The sequence below is a fragment of the Plectropomus leopardus genome, chromosome 12, assembly GCF_026936395.1.
Source record: "Plectropomus leopardus strain MGB_pleo_1.0 chromosome 12, ASM2693639v1, whole genome shotgun sequence".
Classification (NCBI taxonomy): domain Eukaryota; kingdom Metazoa; phylum Chordata; class Actinopteri; order Perciformes; family Serranidae; genus Plectropomus; species Plectropomus leopardus.
Genome location: NC_142187.1, coordinates 36,342,867 through 36,358,491, shown reverse-complemented (window position 1 = coordinate 36,358,491; position 15,625 = coordinate 36,342,867). Strand labels below are relative to the sequence as shown.

The 15,625-nt window shown below is 42.0% G+C and overlaps 1 protein-coding gene and 2 gene segments (V, D, J or C); all 3 read right to left on the bottom strand.

The window, feature by feature from the left end:
* Positions 1–3,597: 3,597 nt before the first annotated feature.
* Positions 3,598–4,142, bottom strand: LOC148188162 (T cell receptor alpha variable 18-like). The segment is given in 2 exon segments: positions 3,598–3,977; positions 4,100–4,142. Coding segments are annotated over 2 exon segments (423 nt in total).
* LOC148188161 (T cell receptor alpha variable 26-2-like) lies at positions 3,974–4,834 on the bottom strand. The segment is given in 2 exon segments: positions 3,974–4,679; positions 4,780–4,834. Coding segments are annotated over 2 exon segments (396 nt in total).
* Positions 4,835–7,610: 2,776 nt separating this feature from the next.
* Positions 7,611–14,072, bottom strand: LOC121937799 (general transcription factor II-I repeat domain-containing protein 2B-like). Its single transcript, XM_088085011.1, has 4 exons — positions 12,428–14,072; positions 10,941–11,224; positions 10,488–10,545; positions 7,611–7,951 (listed from the first exon to the last, which is right to left on the bottom strand). The coding sequence occupies exons 1-4, from the start codon at positions 14,070–14,072 to the stop codon at positions 7,611–7,613; spliced, it is 2,328 nt and encodes a 775-aa protein (XP_087941137.1).
* Positions 14,073–15,625: the final 1,553 nt, after the last annotated feature.

Below are 15,625 nucleotides of genomic sequence, written 5' to 3'. Positions count from 1 at the left end.
AACTGAGGCGCCTGAAGGTCAGAGTGATGTTTGTACCAATGAAGGTAAACACCGTCCTCAGTTGTCTCATATTCACATCTGAGTCTGACAGATTCTCCTTCTCTTCCACTGACTTCTCGTCCTACAGGAGAGATTTTGTCTCCAGCTGTTAGTCCTGGAAAAAGCAGAGAAAATGAATCCATTAGACTGACATTGTTGATGAGGCTGAGAGGAGAAGACAGTGGAAAATGTCACCTGTACAGTGTTACTCTGTGGACAGAAACAGCTCAACAAATGAGAGATTTCTGCTGTCAACTCCAGTTTCTATAAATCTTTAGAAAATGATCAAACATGTAGTAGTTTGTATGTTACCAAAGAAAAGAGCAGCAAGAATAATCCACAGCCAATGCTCCATCTCTACAACAAGGTTTAAATCAGCAGGAGAAAGTAGCTGATGTTCAACATTCAGTCTGAGAATTGTTCTCTTCACAGCAGCACTTATTATTGACTGAATGGTTGAACACAGTGCAGAAGTAGTGCACCGCCTACTTGATAATGTCGCCCTCTAGTGGAGGTCAAAAGTTGAGTACGACAGTGTGGAAAAAAGTGTGTCAGCTTGTGTTTTTGTACAGAGACTGTGGGTTTGCTGTCACTGTGGGCCTCACAGCACAGTAGTACACAGCAGAGTCTGTCACTGCAGCAGAGGAGATGCTCATGTTGATTTCTTTGTTCTCCACTTTAATCGTCAGTCTGGAGATTTGAGAATTTATTATTCCTCCTGATCCTGAATGAGAGATGATGAACTCTGGTGGTTTTCCTGGATATTGTCGATACCAGAAAAAATTGTCATTGCCATCAGCTTGTTTGTAGTATGTGTAGGACAGAGTAACAGTGCTGCCTTCTAAACTGGACTCTTCATTGTTGACTGGAGTGAGTTCATCACAGCTGACACCTGAAGGAAGAGAAAACTCTGTTATTTCATGTTTCAATCAATGATTCACATTCAGGTGTTATTGGCATGAAACTTTTTCAGACTGTATAATTGAACGTACCTGTTAGTATGGACAGAAACAGCAGAGTAAACCCACAGTGCTGCAGTGACAGCATGTTGAATAAAGGTGATGTTGATGGTTTGTGTATTGAACTCTGTTGAATATAGAAGTTCCTCTCTCTTCTATAGTTCAGGAACAGCTTAGCTCCTCCCTGAGTCTCTCCGTCTCCTCTCACATCTGTATTTTCACTTCTCTCTGTTACTCTATATCCTGGTTATTAGTCTGGTAGCAGCATTTTGTAGCAGCTGGAGGTGGGAAGTTTATTTTTCTTCCTCTGGAGTTTCCATTATCACTTTATTTTAGAAAGTCTGAAATGCCATTACTGAAATGCAATAAGCCCACTGTCAGTTTTTGGATGTTAATTAAATATACACATACCGGCCATTTTATTAGGTACACCTTGCTAGTACTGGGTTGGACCCTCTTTTGCCTTCAGAACTGCCTTAATCCTTCGTGGCATAGATTCAACAAGGTACTGGAAACAGTCCTCAGAGAGTTTGGTCCATATTGACATGATAGCATCACGCAGTTGCTGCAGATTTGTCGGCTGCACACCACATCCCAAAGGTTCTCTGTTGGATTGAGATCTGGTGACTGTGGAGGCCATTTGAGTCCAGTGAGCTCATTGTCATGTTCAAGAAACCAGTCTGAGATGATTCGAGCTTTATGACATGGCGTGTTATCCTGCTGGAAGTAGCCATCAGAAGATGGGTACACTGTGGTCATAAAGGGATGGACATGGTCAGCAACAATACTCAGGTAGGCTGTGGCGTTGCAACGATACTCATTGTGTACTAAGGGGCCCAAAGTGTGCCAAGAAAATACCCCCCACACCATCAGCCTGAACCGTTGATACAAGGCAGGATGGATCCATGCTTTCATTTTGTTGACGCCAAATTCTGACCCTACCATCCGAATGTCGCAGTAGAAATGGAGACTCATCAGATCAGGCAACGTTTTTCCAATCTTCTATTGTCCAATTTTGGTGAGCCTGTGCGAATTGTAGCCTCAGTTTCCTGTTCTTAGCTGACAGGAGTGGCACCCGGTGTGGTCTTCTGCCGCTGTAGCCCATCTGCTTCAAGGTTCGACGTGTTGTGCGTTCAGAGATGCTCTTCTGCATACCTCGGTTGTAATGAGTGGTTATTTGAGTTACTGTTGACTTTCTATCAGCTCGAACCAGTCTGGCCATTCTCCTCTGACCTCTCGCATCAACAAGGCATTTTCGCCCACAGAACTGCCGCTCACTGGATATTTTCTCTTTTTCGGACCATTCTCTGTAAACCCTAGAGATGGTTGTGCGTGAAAATCCCAGTAGATCAGCAGTTTCTGAAATACTCAGACCAGCCCGTCTGGCACCAACAACCATGCCACGTTCAAAGTCACTTAAATCACCTTTCTTCCCCATTCTGATGCTCGGTTTGAACTGCAGCAGATCGTCCTGACCATATCTACATGCCTAAATGCATTGAGTTGCTGCCATGTGATTGGCTGATTAGAAATTTGCGTTCACGAGCAGTTGGACAGGTGTGCCTAATAAAGTGGCCGGTGAGTGTATAAACACATATTGCCAGCAAATGAGTGAAAAGTGATGTGCTGTTTGACCATAATGTCATTGAAGGCAACATGTAAAATGAGAGGACCTAAGATTGATCCCTGTGGTGCACCACGAGAAATCGCATCCCAATAAAACAACATCGCAGCTTTGTTTAACCCTCTGGTATCACAATGGACATTTTTCACGTTTGTTTTCACAATTATTTTGGCTGTGTTCGTACATATGACATGATTTTTTGTAAGAAGGTTTTTTTCTTGATAAATTTTGAAATTCCAATTGTAATGGGTCTATAATACACTGTATACAAATTTACTACCCTTTAAGGCCATTAAGGACCAAAAAAATGTCCACTTCCAAAAACTTTCATAAAAGAATAATATATATAAATATTTTTTCCCCACTTTTTTTATCTTAAATCTCTCAATCAACCTCAGTCCTAATCACAAATACCAAATAATTATACATTTTAGGGGTTTTAACCCCTTTAAATGACAGTCTGATTACATGATGTCACTGCTTTTCATGAAAAATACACAGAAAAAAATAGTTATTTTCAATATAATAAATAAGGAGAGGCTGTTTTTTCTTTTAATCACGGTCTTGGATATGTCAAAGATTAGCAACAACATTGATTTTGATGCATTTTTAGTTTTTTGTGCAGAGTCAGATTGATAATTAAAAACCTGGTAATCCATTTAGGACAAAAATAATTAATATAATTAATACAATATAATTGAACGTACCTGTTAGTATGGACAGAAAAAAACTGCTGTCAAAATATAACATATAATAATTTTTTCCCAAAATTTTTGGAGTAAATCTTTCAATCAACTTCAGTCCTGATCAAAACATTCAATTACTTTCAGGATTTTAACCCTGTTAATGCCAGTTTATTTACATGAGGTTACTGTTTTCTAAGAAAACTTTTGGTCTCTGTCTGTCCGATCTGACCTCAGTACTTTTAGGATCTGTTGTTTGAATCTCTGAACGTTATGTAGCGAGCGACTCCCTCTAGTGGATGTTGTGGAGTATTGTGTTGTCTTTGCTCATCATGTTTTTGTACACAGTTTTGGTGTTTCCTGTCACTGTGGGCTGCAGAGCACAGTAGTACACAGCAGAGTCAGACAGCTGAAGCTTCTGGATCTTCAGAGGAACTGATGTCTTGTTGATTGAAGCATCAAATCTGTCTTTCTGAAACTCTGGAGCGTTGTCTCCTGTTTTTAAGTAACGCTTCAGCATGTACTTCGGGTACTGATTTGCTTCTTGTTTGTACCACAACAAAGTTGGACCTGTACTACTGGTCTCAAAAGTACAGCTCAGTGTGAGTGTCTGTCCTTCAGTAGCGATGACATCTCCTGTTGGCTGCATCACTCTGTCTTCTCCTTTACACTCTGAGGAAGAAGAGAAGATGCAGAGGAAGAGATGAATCAATAAAGGTGATTGATTAAAGGAGAACCATCAGCAGGTTTAGAGTTTCCTAGACAGAGTAAAGATGTAGTAGTTTGTATGTTACCAAAGAAAAGAGCAGCAAGAATAATCCACAGCCAATGCTCCATCTCTACAACAAGGTTTAAATCAGCAGGAGAAAGTAGCTGATGTTCAACATTCAGTCTGAGAATTGTTCTCTTCACAGCAGCACTTATTATTGACTGAATGGTTGAACACAGTGCAGAAGTAGTGCACCGCCTACTTGATAATGTCGCCCTCTAGTGGAGGTCAAAAGTTGAGTACGACAGTGTGGAAAAAAGTGTGTCAGCTTGTGTTTTTGTACAGAGACTGTGGGTTTGCTGTCACTGTGGGCCTCACAGCACAGTAGTACACAGCAGAGTCTGTCACTGCAGCAGAGGAGATGCTCATGTTGATTTCTTTGTTCTCCACTTTAATCGTCAGTCTGGAGATTTGAGAGTTTATTATTCCTCCTGATCCTGAATGAGAGATGATGAACTCTGGTGGTTTTCCTGGATATTGTCGATACCAGAAGAATTGATCACTACCATCAGCTTGTTTGTGGTATGTGTAGGACAGAGTAACAGTGCTGCCTTCTAAACTGGACTCTTCATTGTTGACTGGAGTGAGTTCATCACAGCTGACACCTGAAGGAAGAGAAAACTCTGTTATTTCATGTTTCAATCAATGATTCACATTCAGGTGTTATTGGCATGAAACTTTTTCAGACTGTATAATTGAACGTACCTGTTAGTATGGACAGAAACAGCAGAGTAAACCCACAGTGCTGCAGTGACAGCATGTTGAATAAAGGTGATGTTGATGGTTTGTGTATTGAACTCTGTTGAATATAGAAGTTCCTCTCTCTTCTATAGTTCAGGAACAGCTTAGCTCCTCCCTGAGTCTCTCCGTCTCCTCTCACATCTGTATTTTCACTTCTCTCTGTTACTCTATATCCTGGTTATTAGTCTGGTAGCAGCATTTTGTAGCAGTTAGAGGTGGGAAGTTTATTTGTCTTCCTCTGGAGTTTCTAGTATCACTTTATTTTACAAAGGTCTGGACATCAGTACTTTTATTAAAGCAGCTGCCATTGTTACTGTATTAGAATCACATACTGTCAGCTAAACACTGAATGCTGTAATTAAACATAATTTTGTCCAAACGTAAAATTTAAATAGACAATCAGAGGACCTACGATTAAACCCTGTGGCACACCACAAGAATTCACATCCTTAAAGATCAACAGAGAAACTTGTTTTGTAAAGATCAGAACAAAATTGTATTACAACAAGATTATTTTATTCACATTGAAGTATTTGTCAATATTTGAATTTAATTTGACAGTAAGTATAGTTACACAGTTTATTTGTTTATTGGTTTAAACGGATAAGCATTAGTTGCTACCAGGGCAACAACTAATCTTCTTGGGGTCCCACCATAAGACAGCTACATACAAGCTCACGTTCAAGAGACAGCAGGTAGTTCAGTCATTATTAGTGTGTCTCCCCCATAACCCAAATCCCTGACCTACCCATAACCCTGTATCACCCTTCCTGAAGAAACACCATCCGTTTGGTGAAATATTTGATGGCAACAATAACAAGTAACAGATTCAGAATGAATCAGAATGAAACTGGACTGAAAGGGAACTCTGTTTCGATCAGGTAGGATGTCACTCAGGCACAGAAAGCAAGAGAAAATAGAAAGATATAAACCAAACAGCAGCAACTAAATACAAAAACAACATATCACATAGAAGGACTGTACCAGGTATAAGCTGCCATGTGCCATAAGACAGTCCAACCTCATTATGCAGAGCTATCCTCGACTATCACTCCTTTTTTGAAGTCCTTTTTAAAGCTTGTTTTACTGTTAGATTTTTTTAGGAAACCTGGCAGCTTATTCCACTGAGTAATAGCACTGTACAAAACTGTTTTCTGCATAGCTTGTTCTAGGAGCTGGAAATGCAATATTAACATTCATGACCTTTGTAGTTACATGATATCTGTTATTGACATATGGCGTCTTTGAGTAGAAACTTTTCGGCGTTGCCATAGTGTATATATAACGGAAAAAGACAACGACATTACTTGATAGTCTCTCCTCAACTTTTAGTCAAGAAAGAGCACGATGCATGCCTGCCATCGATGCTCGCCCTGGATGAACAGTGCAGAGCCAGATGTGCAGCTGTGTTCTGCATCAGTTGGAGCTCGTGCAGGTCTTTCCCTGGTGCACTAGACCAGATAACAGAGCAATAATCCAGATGAGGCAGAACTAATGATTGTATGACCTGTCTGACTGAATGATCAGCCATGAAACAGGCACATCTCCTAATGGTGGAAACAGCCATTCCCATTTTACTTACAATCCTGTTCATGTGATGAGACCAGTTCAACTGTTCATCAACAGCGACACCCAGAAGCTGGACCTCATGAACCTGCTCCAAAGCTAAACCTGTCACACTCAGAGACAGAGCCAGCTCATTTCTTAATGCACAATTTGAACCCAAAGTTATGCACTTTGTATTAGCTGTAGGACCAGCTTCTTGTTATCTACCCAGTTAGATGCACATTGCAGTTTGCTTTGGAGTGTTTTTTTTTTTTTAATTAATAGGATCAGGCTATGAACTGACTGGTACATTTGCGACTCATCAGCGTGTGGATCCTCCCACAGTGTTTGATTAGCAGCTGTAACCACAGTGACTCTGATCCAACAGGAACCATCAGAATCCATCTGATATGACGCTGTGGTTTGAATACCACTTCCCTCCTCTTTGAAGAGGAGTCAGATATCTGTGTTGAGCTTTTGTACAGCCTCTCCTACACTTTGTATCACTGTGTTTCTAGAGCACAGTAGTACAGAGCAGAGTCTGCCAGGGTTAGTGTGCTTATGGTCAGCTCTGTTGAGTCCGCCGTTGTCTCGGATCCATATTTGACCTCATCAGGAATATGTTGATCTGTGTCCCCTTTTGCTCCTTTCAAGAGTATAAACTGAGGCGCCTGAAGGTCAGAGTGATGTTTGTACCAATAAAGGCTAACATAGTCCTCAGTTGTCTCATATTCACATCTGAGTCTGACAGATTCTCCTTCTCTTCCACTGACTTCTCGTCCTACAGGAGAGATTTTGTCTCCAGCTGTTAGTCCTGGAAAAAGCAGAGAAAATGAATCCATTAGACTGACATTGTTGATGAGGCTGAGAGGAGAAGACAGTGGAAAATGTCACCTGTACAGTGTTACTCTGTGGACAGAAACAGCTCAACACATGAGAGATTTCTGCTGTCAACTCCAGTTTCTATAAATCTTTAGAAAATGATCAAACATGTAGTAGTTTGCATGTTACCAAAGAAAAGAGCAGCAAGAATAATCCACAGCCAATGCTCCATCTCTACAACAAGGTTTAAATCAGCAGGAGAAAGTAGCTGATGTTCAACATTCAGTCTGAGAATTGTTCTCTTCACAGCAGCACTTATTATTGACTGAATGGTTGAACACAGTGCAGAAGTAGTGCACCGCCTACTTGATAATGTCGCCCTCTAGTGGAGGTCAAAGGTTGAGTACGACAGTGTGGAAAAAAGTGTGTCAGCTTGTGTTTTTGTACAGAGACTGTGGGTTTGCTGTCACTGTGGGCCTCACAGCACAGTAGTACACAGCAGAGTCTGTCACTGCAGCAGAGGAGATGCTCATGTTGATTTCTTTGTTCTCCACTTTAATCGTCAGTCTGGAGATTTGAGAGTTTATTATTCCTCCTGATCCTGAATGAGAGATGATGAACTCTGGTGGTTTTCCTGGATATTGTCGATACCAGAAGAATTGATCACTACCATCAGCTTGTTTGTGGTATGTGTAGGACAGAGTAACAGTGCTGCCTTCTAAACTGGACTCTTCATTGTTGACTGGAGTGAGTTCATCACAGCTGACACCTGAAGGAAGAGAAAACTCTGTTATTTCATGTTTCAATCAATGATTCACATTCAGGTGTTATTGGCATGAAACTTTTTCAGACTGTATAATTGAACGTACCTGTTAGTATGGACAGAAACAGCAGAGTAAACCCACAGTGCTGCAGTGACAGCATGTTGAATAAAGGTGATGTTGATGGTTTGTGTATTGAACTCTGTTGAATATAGAAGTTCCTCTCTCTTCTATAGTTCAGGAACAGCTTAGCTCCTCCCTGAGTCTCTCCGTCTCCTCTCACATCTGTATTTTCACTTCTCTCTGTTACTCTATATCCTGGTTATTAGTCTGGTAGCAGCATTTTGTAGCAGTTAGAGGTGGGAAGTTTATTTGTCTTCCTCTGGAGTTTCTAGTATCACTTTATTTTACAAAGGTCTGGACATCAGTACTTTTATTAAAGCAGCTGCCATTGTTACTGTATTAGAATCACATACTGTCAGCTAAACACTGAATGCTGTAATTAAACATAATTTTGTCCAAACGTAAAATTTAAATAGACAATCAGAGGACCTACGATTAAACCCTGTGGCACACCACAAGAATTCACATCCTTAAAGATCAACAGAGAAACTTGTTTTGTAAAGATCAGAACAAAATTGTATTACAACAAGATTATTTTATTCACATTGAAGTATTTGTCAATATTTGAATTTAATTTGACAGTAAGTATAGTTACACAGTTTATTTGTTTATTGGTTTAAACGGATAAGCATTAGTTGCTACCAGGGCAACAACTAATCTTCTTGGGGTCCCACCATAAGACAGCTACATACAAGCTCACGTTCAAGAGACAGCAGGTAGTTCAGTCATTATTAGTGTGTCTCCCCCATAACCCAAATCCCCTGACCTACCCATAACCCTGTATCACCCCTTCCTGAAGAAACACCATCCGTTTGGTGAAATATTTGATGGCAACAATAACAAGTAACAGATTCAGAATGAATCAGAATGAAACTGGACTGAAAGGGAACTCTGTTTCGATCAGGTAGGATGTCACTCAGGCACAGAAAGCAAGAGAAAATAGAAAGATATAAACCAAACAGCAGCAACTAAATACAAAAACAACATATCACATAGAAGGACTGTACCAGGTATAAGCTGCCATGTGCCATAAGACAGTCCAACCTCATTATGCAGAGCTATCCTCGACTATCACTCCTTTTTTGAAGTCCTTTTTAAAGCTTGTTTTACTGTTAGATTTTTTAGGAAACCTGGCAGCTTATTCCACTGAGTAATAGCACTGTACAAAACTGTTTTCTGCATAGCTTGTTCTAGGAGCTGGAAATGCAATATTAACATTCATGACCTTTGTAGTTACATGATATCTGTTATTGACATATGGGCGTCTTTGAGTAGAAACTTTTCGGCGTTGCCATAGTGTATATATAACGGAAAAAGACAACGACATTACTTGATAGTCTCTCCTCAACTTTTAGTCAAGAAAGAGCACGATGCATGCCTGCCATCGATGCTCGCCCTGGATGAACAGTGCAGAGCCAGATGTGCAGCTGTGTTCTGCATCAGTTGGAGCTCGTGCAGGTCTTTCCCTGGTGCACTAGACCAGATAACAGAGCAATAATCCAGATGAGGCAGAACTAATGATTGTATGACCTGTCTGACTGAATGATCAGCCATGAAACAGGCACATCTCCTAATGGTGGAAACAGCCATTCCCATTTTACTTACAATCCTGTTCATGTGATGAGACCAGTTCAACTGTTCATCAACAGCGACACCCAGAAGCTGGACCTCATGAACCTGCTCCAAAGCTAAACCTGTCACACTCAGAGACAGAGCCAGCTCATTTCTTAATGCACAATTTGAACCCAAAGTTATGCACTTTGTATTAGCTGTAGGACCAGCTTCTTGTTATCTACCCAGTTAGATGCACATTGCAGTTTGCTTTGGAGTGTTTTTTTTTTTTTTAATTAATAGGATCAGGCTATGAACTGACTGGTACATTTGCGACTCATCAGCGTGTGGATCCTCCCACAGTGTTTGATTAGCAGCTGTAACCACAGTGACTCTGATCCAACAGGAACCATCAGAATCCATCTGATATGACGCTGTGGTTTGAATGCCACTTCCCTCCTCTTTGAAGAGGAGTCAGATATCTGTGTTGAGCTTTTTGTACAGCCTCTCCTACACTTTGTATCACTGTGTTTCTAGAGCACAGTAGTACAGAGCAGAGTCTGCCAGGGTTAGTGTGCTTATGGTCAGCTCTGTTGAGTCCGCCGTTGTCTCGGATCCATATTTGACCTCATCAGGAATATGTTGACCTGTGTCCCCTTTTGCTCCTTTCAAGAGTATAAACTGAGGCGCCTGAAGGTCAGAGTGATGTTTGTACCAATAAAGGCTAACATAGTCCTCAGTTGTCTCATATTCACATCTGAGTCTGACAGATTCTCCTTCTCTTCCACTGACTTCTCGTCCTACAGGAGAGATTTTGTCTCCAGCTGTTAGTCCTGGAAAAAGCAGAGAAAATGAATCCATTAGACTGACATTGTTGATGAGGCTGAGAGGAGAAGACAGTGGAAAATGTCACCTGTACAGTGTTACTCTGTGGACAGAAACAGCTCAACACATGAGAGATTTCTGCTGTCAACTCCAGTTTCTATAAATCTTTAGAAAATGATCAAACATGTAGTAGTTTGCATGTTACCAAAGAAAAGAGCAGCAAGAATAATCCACAGCCAATGCTCCATCTCTACAGCAAGGTTTAAATCAGCAGGAGAAAGTAGCTGATGTTCAACATTCAGTCTGAGAATTGTTCTCTTCACAGCAGCACTTATTATTGACTGAATGGTTGAACACAGTGCAGAAGTAGTGCACCGCCTACTTGATAATGTCGCCCTCTAGTGGAGGTCAAAGGTTGAGTACGACAGTGTGGAAAAAAGTGTGTCAGCTTGTGTTTTTGTACAGAGACTGTGGGTTTGCTGTCACTGTGGGCCTCACAGCACAGTAGTACACAGCAGAGTCTGTCACTGCAGCAGAGGAGATGCTCATGTTGATTTCTTTGTTCTCCACTTTAATCGTCAGTCTGGAGATTTGAGAATTTCCTTGTTCTCCTGAAGCCGAGTGAGAGATGATGAACTCTGGTGGTTTTCCTGGATATTGTCGATACCAGTAGAAATAATCAGTAGCTGACAGTTTGTGGTATGTGTAGGACAGAGTAACAGTGCTGCCTTCTAAACTGGACTCTTCATTGTTGACTGGAGTGAGTTCATCACAGCTGACACCTGAAGGAAGAGAAAACTCTGTTATTTCATGTTTCAATCAATGATTCACATTCAGGTGTTATTGGCATGAAACTTTTTCAGACTGTATAATTGAACGTACCTGTTAGTATGGACAGAAACAGCAGAGTAAACCCACAGTGCTGCAGTGACAGCATGTTGAATAAAGGTGATGTTGATGGTTTGTGTATTGAACTCTGTTGAATATAGAAGTTCCTCTCTCTTCTATAGTTCAGGAACAGCTTAGCTCCTCCCTGAGTCTCTCCGTCTCCTCTCACATCTGTATTTTCACTTCTCTCAGGTGCTCCTCCTCTACCTTTGAATCATGACATTGATGCTGATCCATGTCCTCTTGGAGGATCTGAAGACATTCCCACTGAAGTTGCGATATTTAATTTAATTTCTCCCAGGGTCTCCCACGATATGGACAGACAACCCAGAAGGCTCAATCTACTATTTTTGGGCAGGGAGCCATGGCCTAGGACAGGGGTGGGCAATTATTTTTTCCATGGGGCCACATAAGAAACAGAAAATATTGTGGAGGGCCGGGCCAAAAGGCTGAACTCAATTCTGCATAATATTAATTGTATTTCTTTTTAAAAAGCAGTAAATAGCATTGTTCTGACAAGCTGGCAAGAGTATATGTTAAAGTTAAGCGATGAAAAAGTGAGGTTGCTTTACAAACAAATGTAATTTATTCACTCAGATTTCTCAAAACAATAGTAGACAAAATGTTAACATTTTTTACTATTTGTGACTCATATTAGTGAACATTTTCAGTCACAGTCGCTCCAAAACACATTTTGAGTTTCATATACTGTTGGGAAGCTGTGTAAAGGTTCTGAGCATTTTACAGACATCACAATATTGTCTTTGTGCACCAAACATTAAGCAAGATACAACATATTGAACTGTCACTGAACTGTGATTTTGAGAAAAAGGCTTCCAGATAAAGTGTCCCAGTTCACTGCTATCTGGTGCCTTAACATGCCTACATTTGTGGTCTAACTACCTCATTTGGTGATTTCAAGTTCTTTTTTCTTGTTCAGTGAGAGAAATCTAATCTCTGCTGGGCTTTAATGAGTGCATCAAAGTCAGGTTGAATGTCTGAATTGGAGATGCGAAGCACAGCTGACAGATGATCATCAGTGAGAGAGGATCTATACCTGGATTTTGTAAACTTCATCATTGAAAATGTTTGTTCACAAATGCAGGTAGAGCCAAAGAGAATAAACATCTTCTGAGCGTGTCTCCTAATGTTTGGAAAGTTCTCCTCCTTGAGAGAAGAGTAGAAATCCAGCAGAGATCCTGACTTAAAGTGCTCTGCCGGTCCTACATCAGACTGCAGGTCAATGAGTTCCAGCTGAACATCACTGGGTGCATCATCCACACTGCAGGTAAAGGGAGAGGAAATCATGTGCATTTCATCCTCCATTGTTCTGAGATCCTCAAATCGCCTTGAAAACTCACCGTGCAATGCTCTTAACATGGATGAGTACCTGCAGAGGTTATCAGCTGATGGTGTGACTTCTTTCAGGGTTTGCATGTGAGTGAGAGTGTTGCTCTGCAGTTGTCTTGAAAGAAACTGTATCTTTCTCATGAAAGCCTTCACCAGGCTGAGCATTTCATGAACAAAAAGGCCCTTGCCTTGCAGCTTGGTGTTCAGTTCGTTCATCAGTGCAGTCACATCAACAGCAAATGCAAAATCTGCCATCCAGTCCTCATCTGAAAGCTCTGGGATGTCTTTGCCTTTCGTCTCACAAAACTCTCGAATTTGTGCTTTCAGGTCCCAGAGTCTTTTTAGCACTTTGCCCAGGCTGAGCCATCCGACAGAAGTGTGGGAGCCAATGTCACTATGTTCACTGTCGTGCTCCTCCAGAAGTGTTACAAACTGTCTGTGATTCAGTGCCCGTGCCCTGATGAAGTTTACTATTTTAGTAACAACATCAATAACATGGTTCATTTTTAGCACTGATTTGCACAACACATGTTGGTGTATAATACAGTGTAAAAATACCAATTTCTGATCTGGGTCAGTTTCAGTCATTTTATCCTGCATACGTTTTAAAAGTCCGACATTTTTTCCTGTAAGATGTGGACAACCGTCCGTGGTGACACCTGCCAGTCTGTCCCATTTCGGTCCCAACGTGTCCATACACGCATTTACCTCCGTGAAGAGATCGCTCCCTGCCGTCGTCCCTTTTAACGACCGCATTGCTGCCAGCTCCTCCGTAATCTTGAAGTCCGGCGTTATCCCACGGACAAATACGAGTAGCTGGGCTGTGTCGCGGACATCACAGCTCTCGTCCAAAGCCAAGGAGAAAAAGTCAAAACTTGACACTTCACGTTGCAGCTGTAGCTCCAGATTCCCCGCAGTGTCCTCGGTCCTTCTCGTCACGGTTCGCCTGGACAGCGGGACTTGCTCAAATGCTGCTCTTTTTTCAGGGCATATTAGTGCTACAGAGTCTACCAAGCACTCTTTCACAAACTCCCCCTCCGAGAATGGCTTGCTGTCTTTGGCTATTTTGTGGTCTATCACAAAGCTGGTCTTGGTTGCTGCATCCCTGGATGTATGAAGCTTGGTAAAATAGCCTTGCTGCGTTTGCAGCTTAGCTAGCAAAGCTTCCGATGTTCGCGCTCTTTCAGCATCAGCCAAGTTTTTATATTTCTCCGCATGTTTCGTCTGGTAATGCCAACTCAAACTGTAGTCCTTAAACACGGCGATCTGCTCCCCGCAAACTAAACACACGGCTTTACCTCCAACTTCAGTAAATAAATACTTAGCCGTCCAGTTTTTGTTGAAAATCCTACATTCGGCATCTACCTTTCTTTCTTTAGCCTGAGCGGACATTTTTGAGGGCTAAAGTCGTCTTGTGATAACATTGAATCACACGCATGTCTTGATATACGTATTACGTCATTATGTACGTGAATAAAAAAAACAACTTCAAAACAAAAGCAGTGCAGCTTTAGTCCATGAATGAGGTGAAATTAGAAAGTATGTTTATTTTGTAATTTCCAATTAACCTTGCACGGGCGGTCAGAGTCAACCAAAGGTATGTGGCCCGGGCCGTACAATGCCCAGGTCTGTCCTACGGGCCAGTCAGGGTCATCCGGCGGGCCGGAAGTGGCCCGTGGCCCGTGGGCCGTATGATGCCCAGGTCTGGCCTAGGAGGTACTGACTCTCATCCTGAAGACGTCTGTTTTCAGTGTAAGGGGCCACAGCAGTTTTCATTTCTTTGTTTGAACAGACCCTGAAGTCTTTAGAAACGTGAAGGTTCCTGTCAGTTGGATCGCGTAACAGCCGCTAACAGCACTTTCTTAACCCAAAGAGCTGCCCGGCATGTAATACAGTGCATGACTCAGCTGGGCCTCAGCAAAGAAATACAGAAGTTATGACTGAAAAATGTACCGGCAAGAGAACAGGTTTTAAAAAAAAAAATCCAATTTGACACCGATTTTTTCAGGTGGACCTTTTTTAAAGCAGTTAAAATACATTTTTGACATTGACTCCTCTTTGTGTGCACCTCCCAGCATGCTGACCGCCACTTTCTATATGAAGTGAAATAACTAAACATCAGTATCTCATACAGCCCCACAGAGAAAGGACGTCTGGTGGATTCCTCTGACGTTTGCTGAGATGTTTGAATGTTTGTTGTGTTTTCAATTTGAAGTCAAACAGTGAGTGACTCCCTCCAGTGGATGTCCCTGTGAAATCCAGGATTATATTTAAAATCCTCGTCCTTACTTACAAAGCTCTAAATGTTCAGGCTCCGTCCTATCTGTCACAGCTCATAGTTCCTTACCAACCCTCAAGATCACTGCGCTCTGAAAACACAGGATAACTTGTGGTTCCCAAAGTCTCCAAAAGTAGGATGGGAACCAGAGCCTTCAGCTACCACGCTCCTCTCCTATGGAAACATCTTCCAGTTTGGGTCAGGGAGGCAGACACCGTTTCCACTGTTAAGGGTAGACTTAAGACCTTCCTCTTTGATAAGTTTATAATTAGGGCTGGTTTGATACGCTGAGCTCCTCTTCCTTCTCTTACTCCCGCCATCTGAAAATCATGCATACCTGTTAACTGCATTACACTTACTGCTTCGCTTAGCATTGCATCTGTGATAGCCATGTGGGACTGTCACTGCCTGGGGCTCACGATGAAAGAGCCTGGGTCTGCTGAACTGCACTACGCTAACTCCGTTGTCTCTCCGGAGCGTTCCTGCTCCCTTGTTTCCTAGTTTCCCTGGATCCTGGCCTCAACCCTGGCTGTGCCTGACTGTGGTGATAGCTGTGCTGATGCTGTGATCCTGCCTTTGGTTGTGCTCGTGCTGCAGCTGCACTGATACTGGACCCCCCGCTCGTCCTGATCGTGGTCTTGGTCCTGATTGCGCCGATGCCGTGATC

Coding starts and splice junctions, on each gene's coding strand:
- LOC121937799 (XM_088085011.1), bottom strand. CDS start 14,072: ATGTCCGCTCAGGCTAAAGAAAGAAAGGTAGATGCCGAATGTAGGATT. Junction 11,225..12,427: donor CTTTGGCTCTACCTGCATTT/GTGAACAAACAT, acceptor CTCTTCCTTCAG/GTGTCAGCTGTGATGAACTC. Junction 7,952..10,487: donor CTCTCAGCCTCATCAACAAT/GTCAGTCTAATG, acceptor CTCTTCCTTCAG/GTGTCAGCTGTGATGAACTC.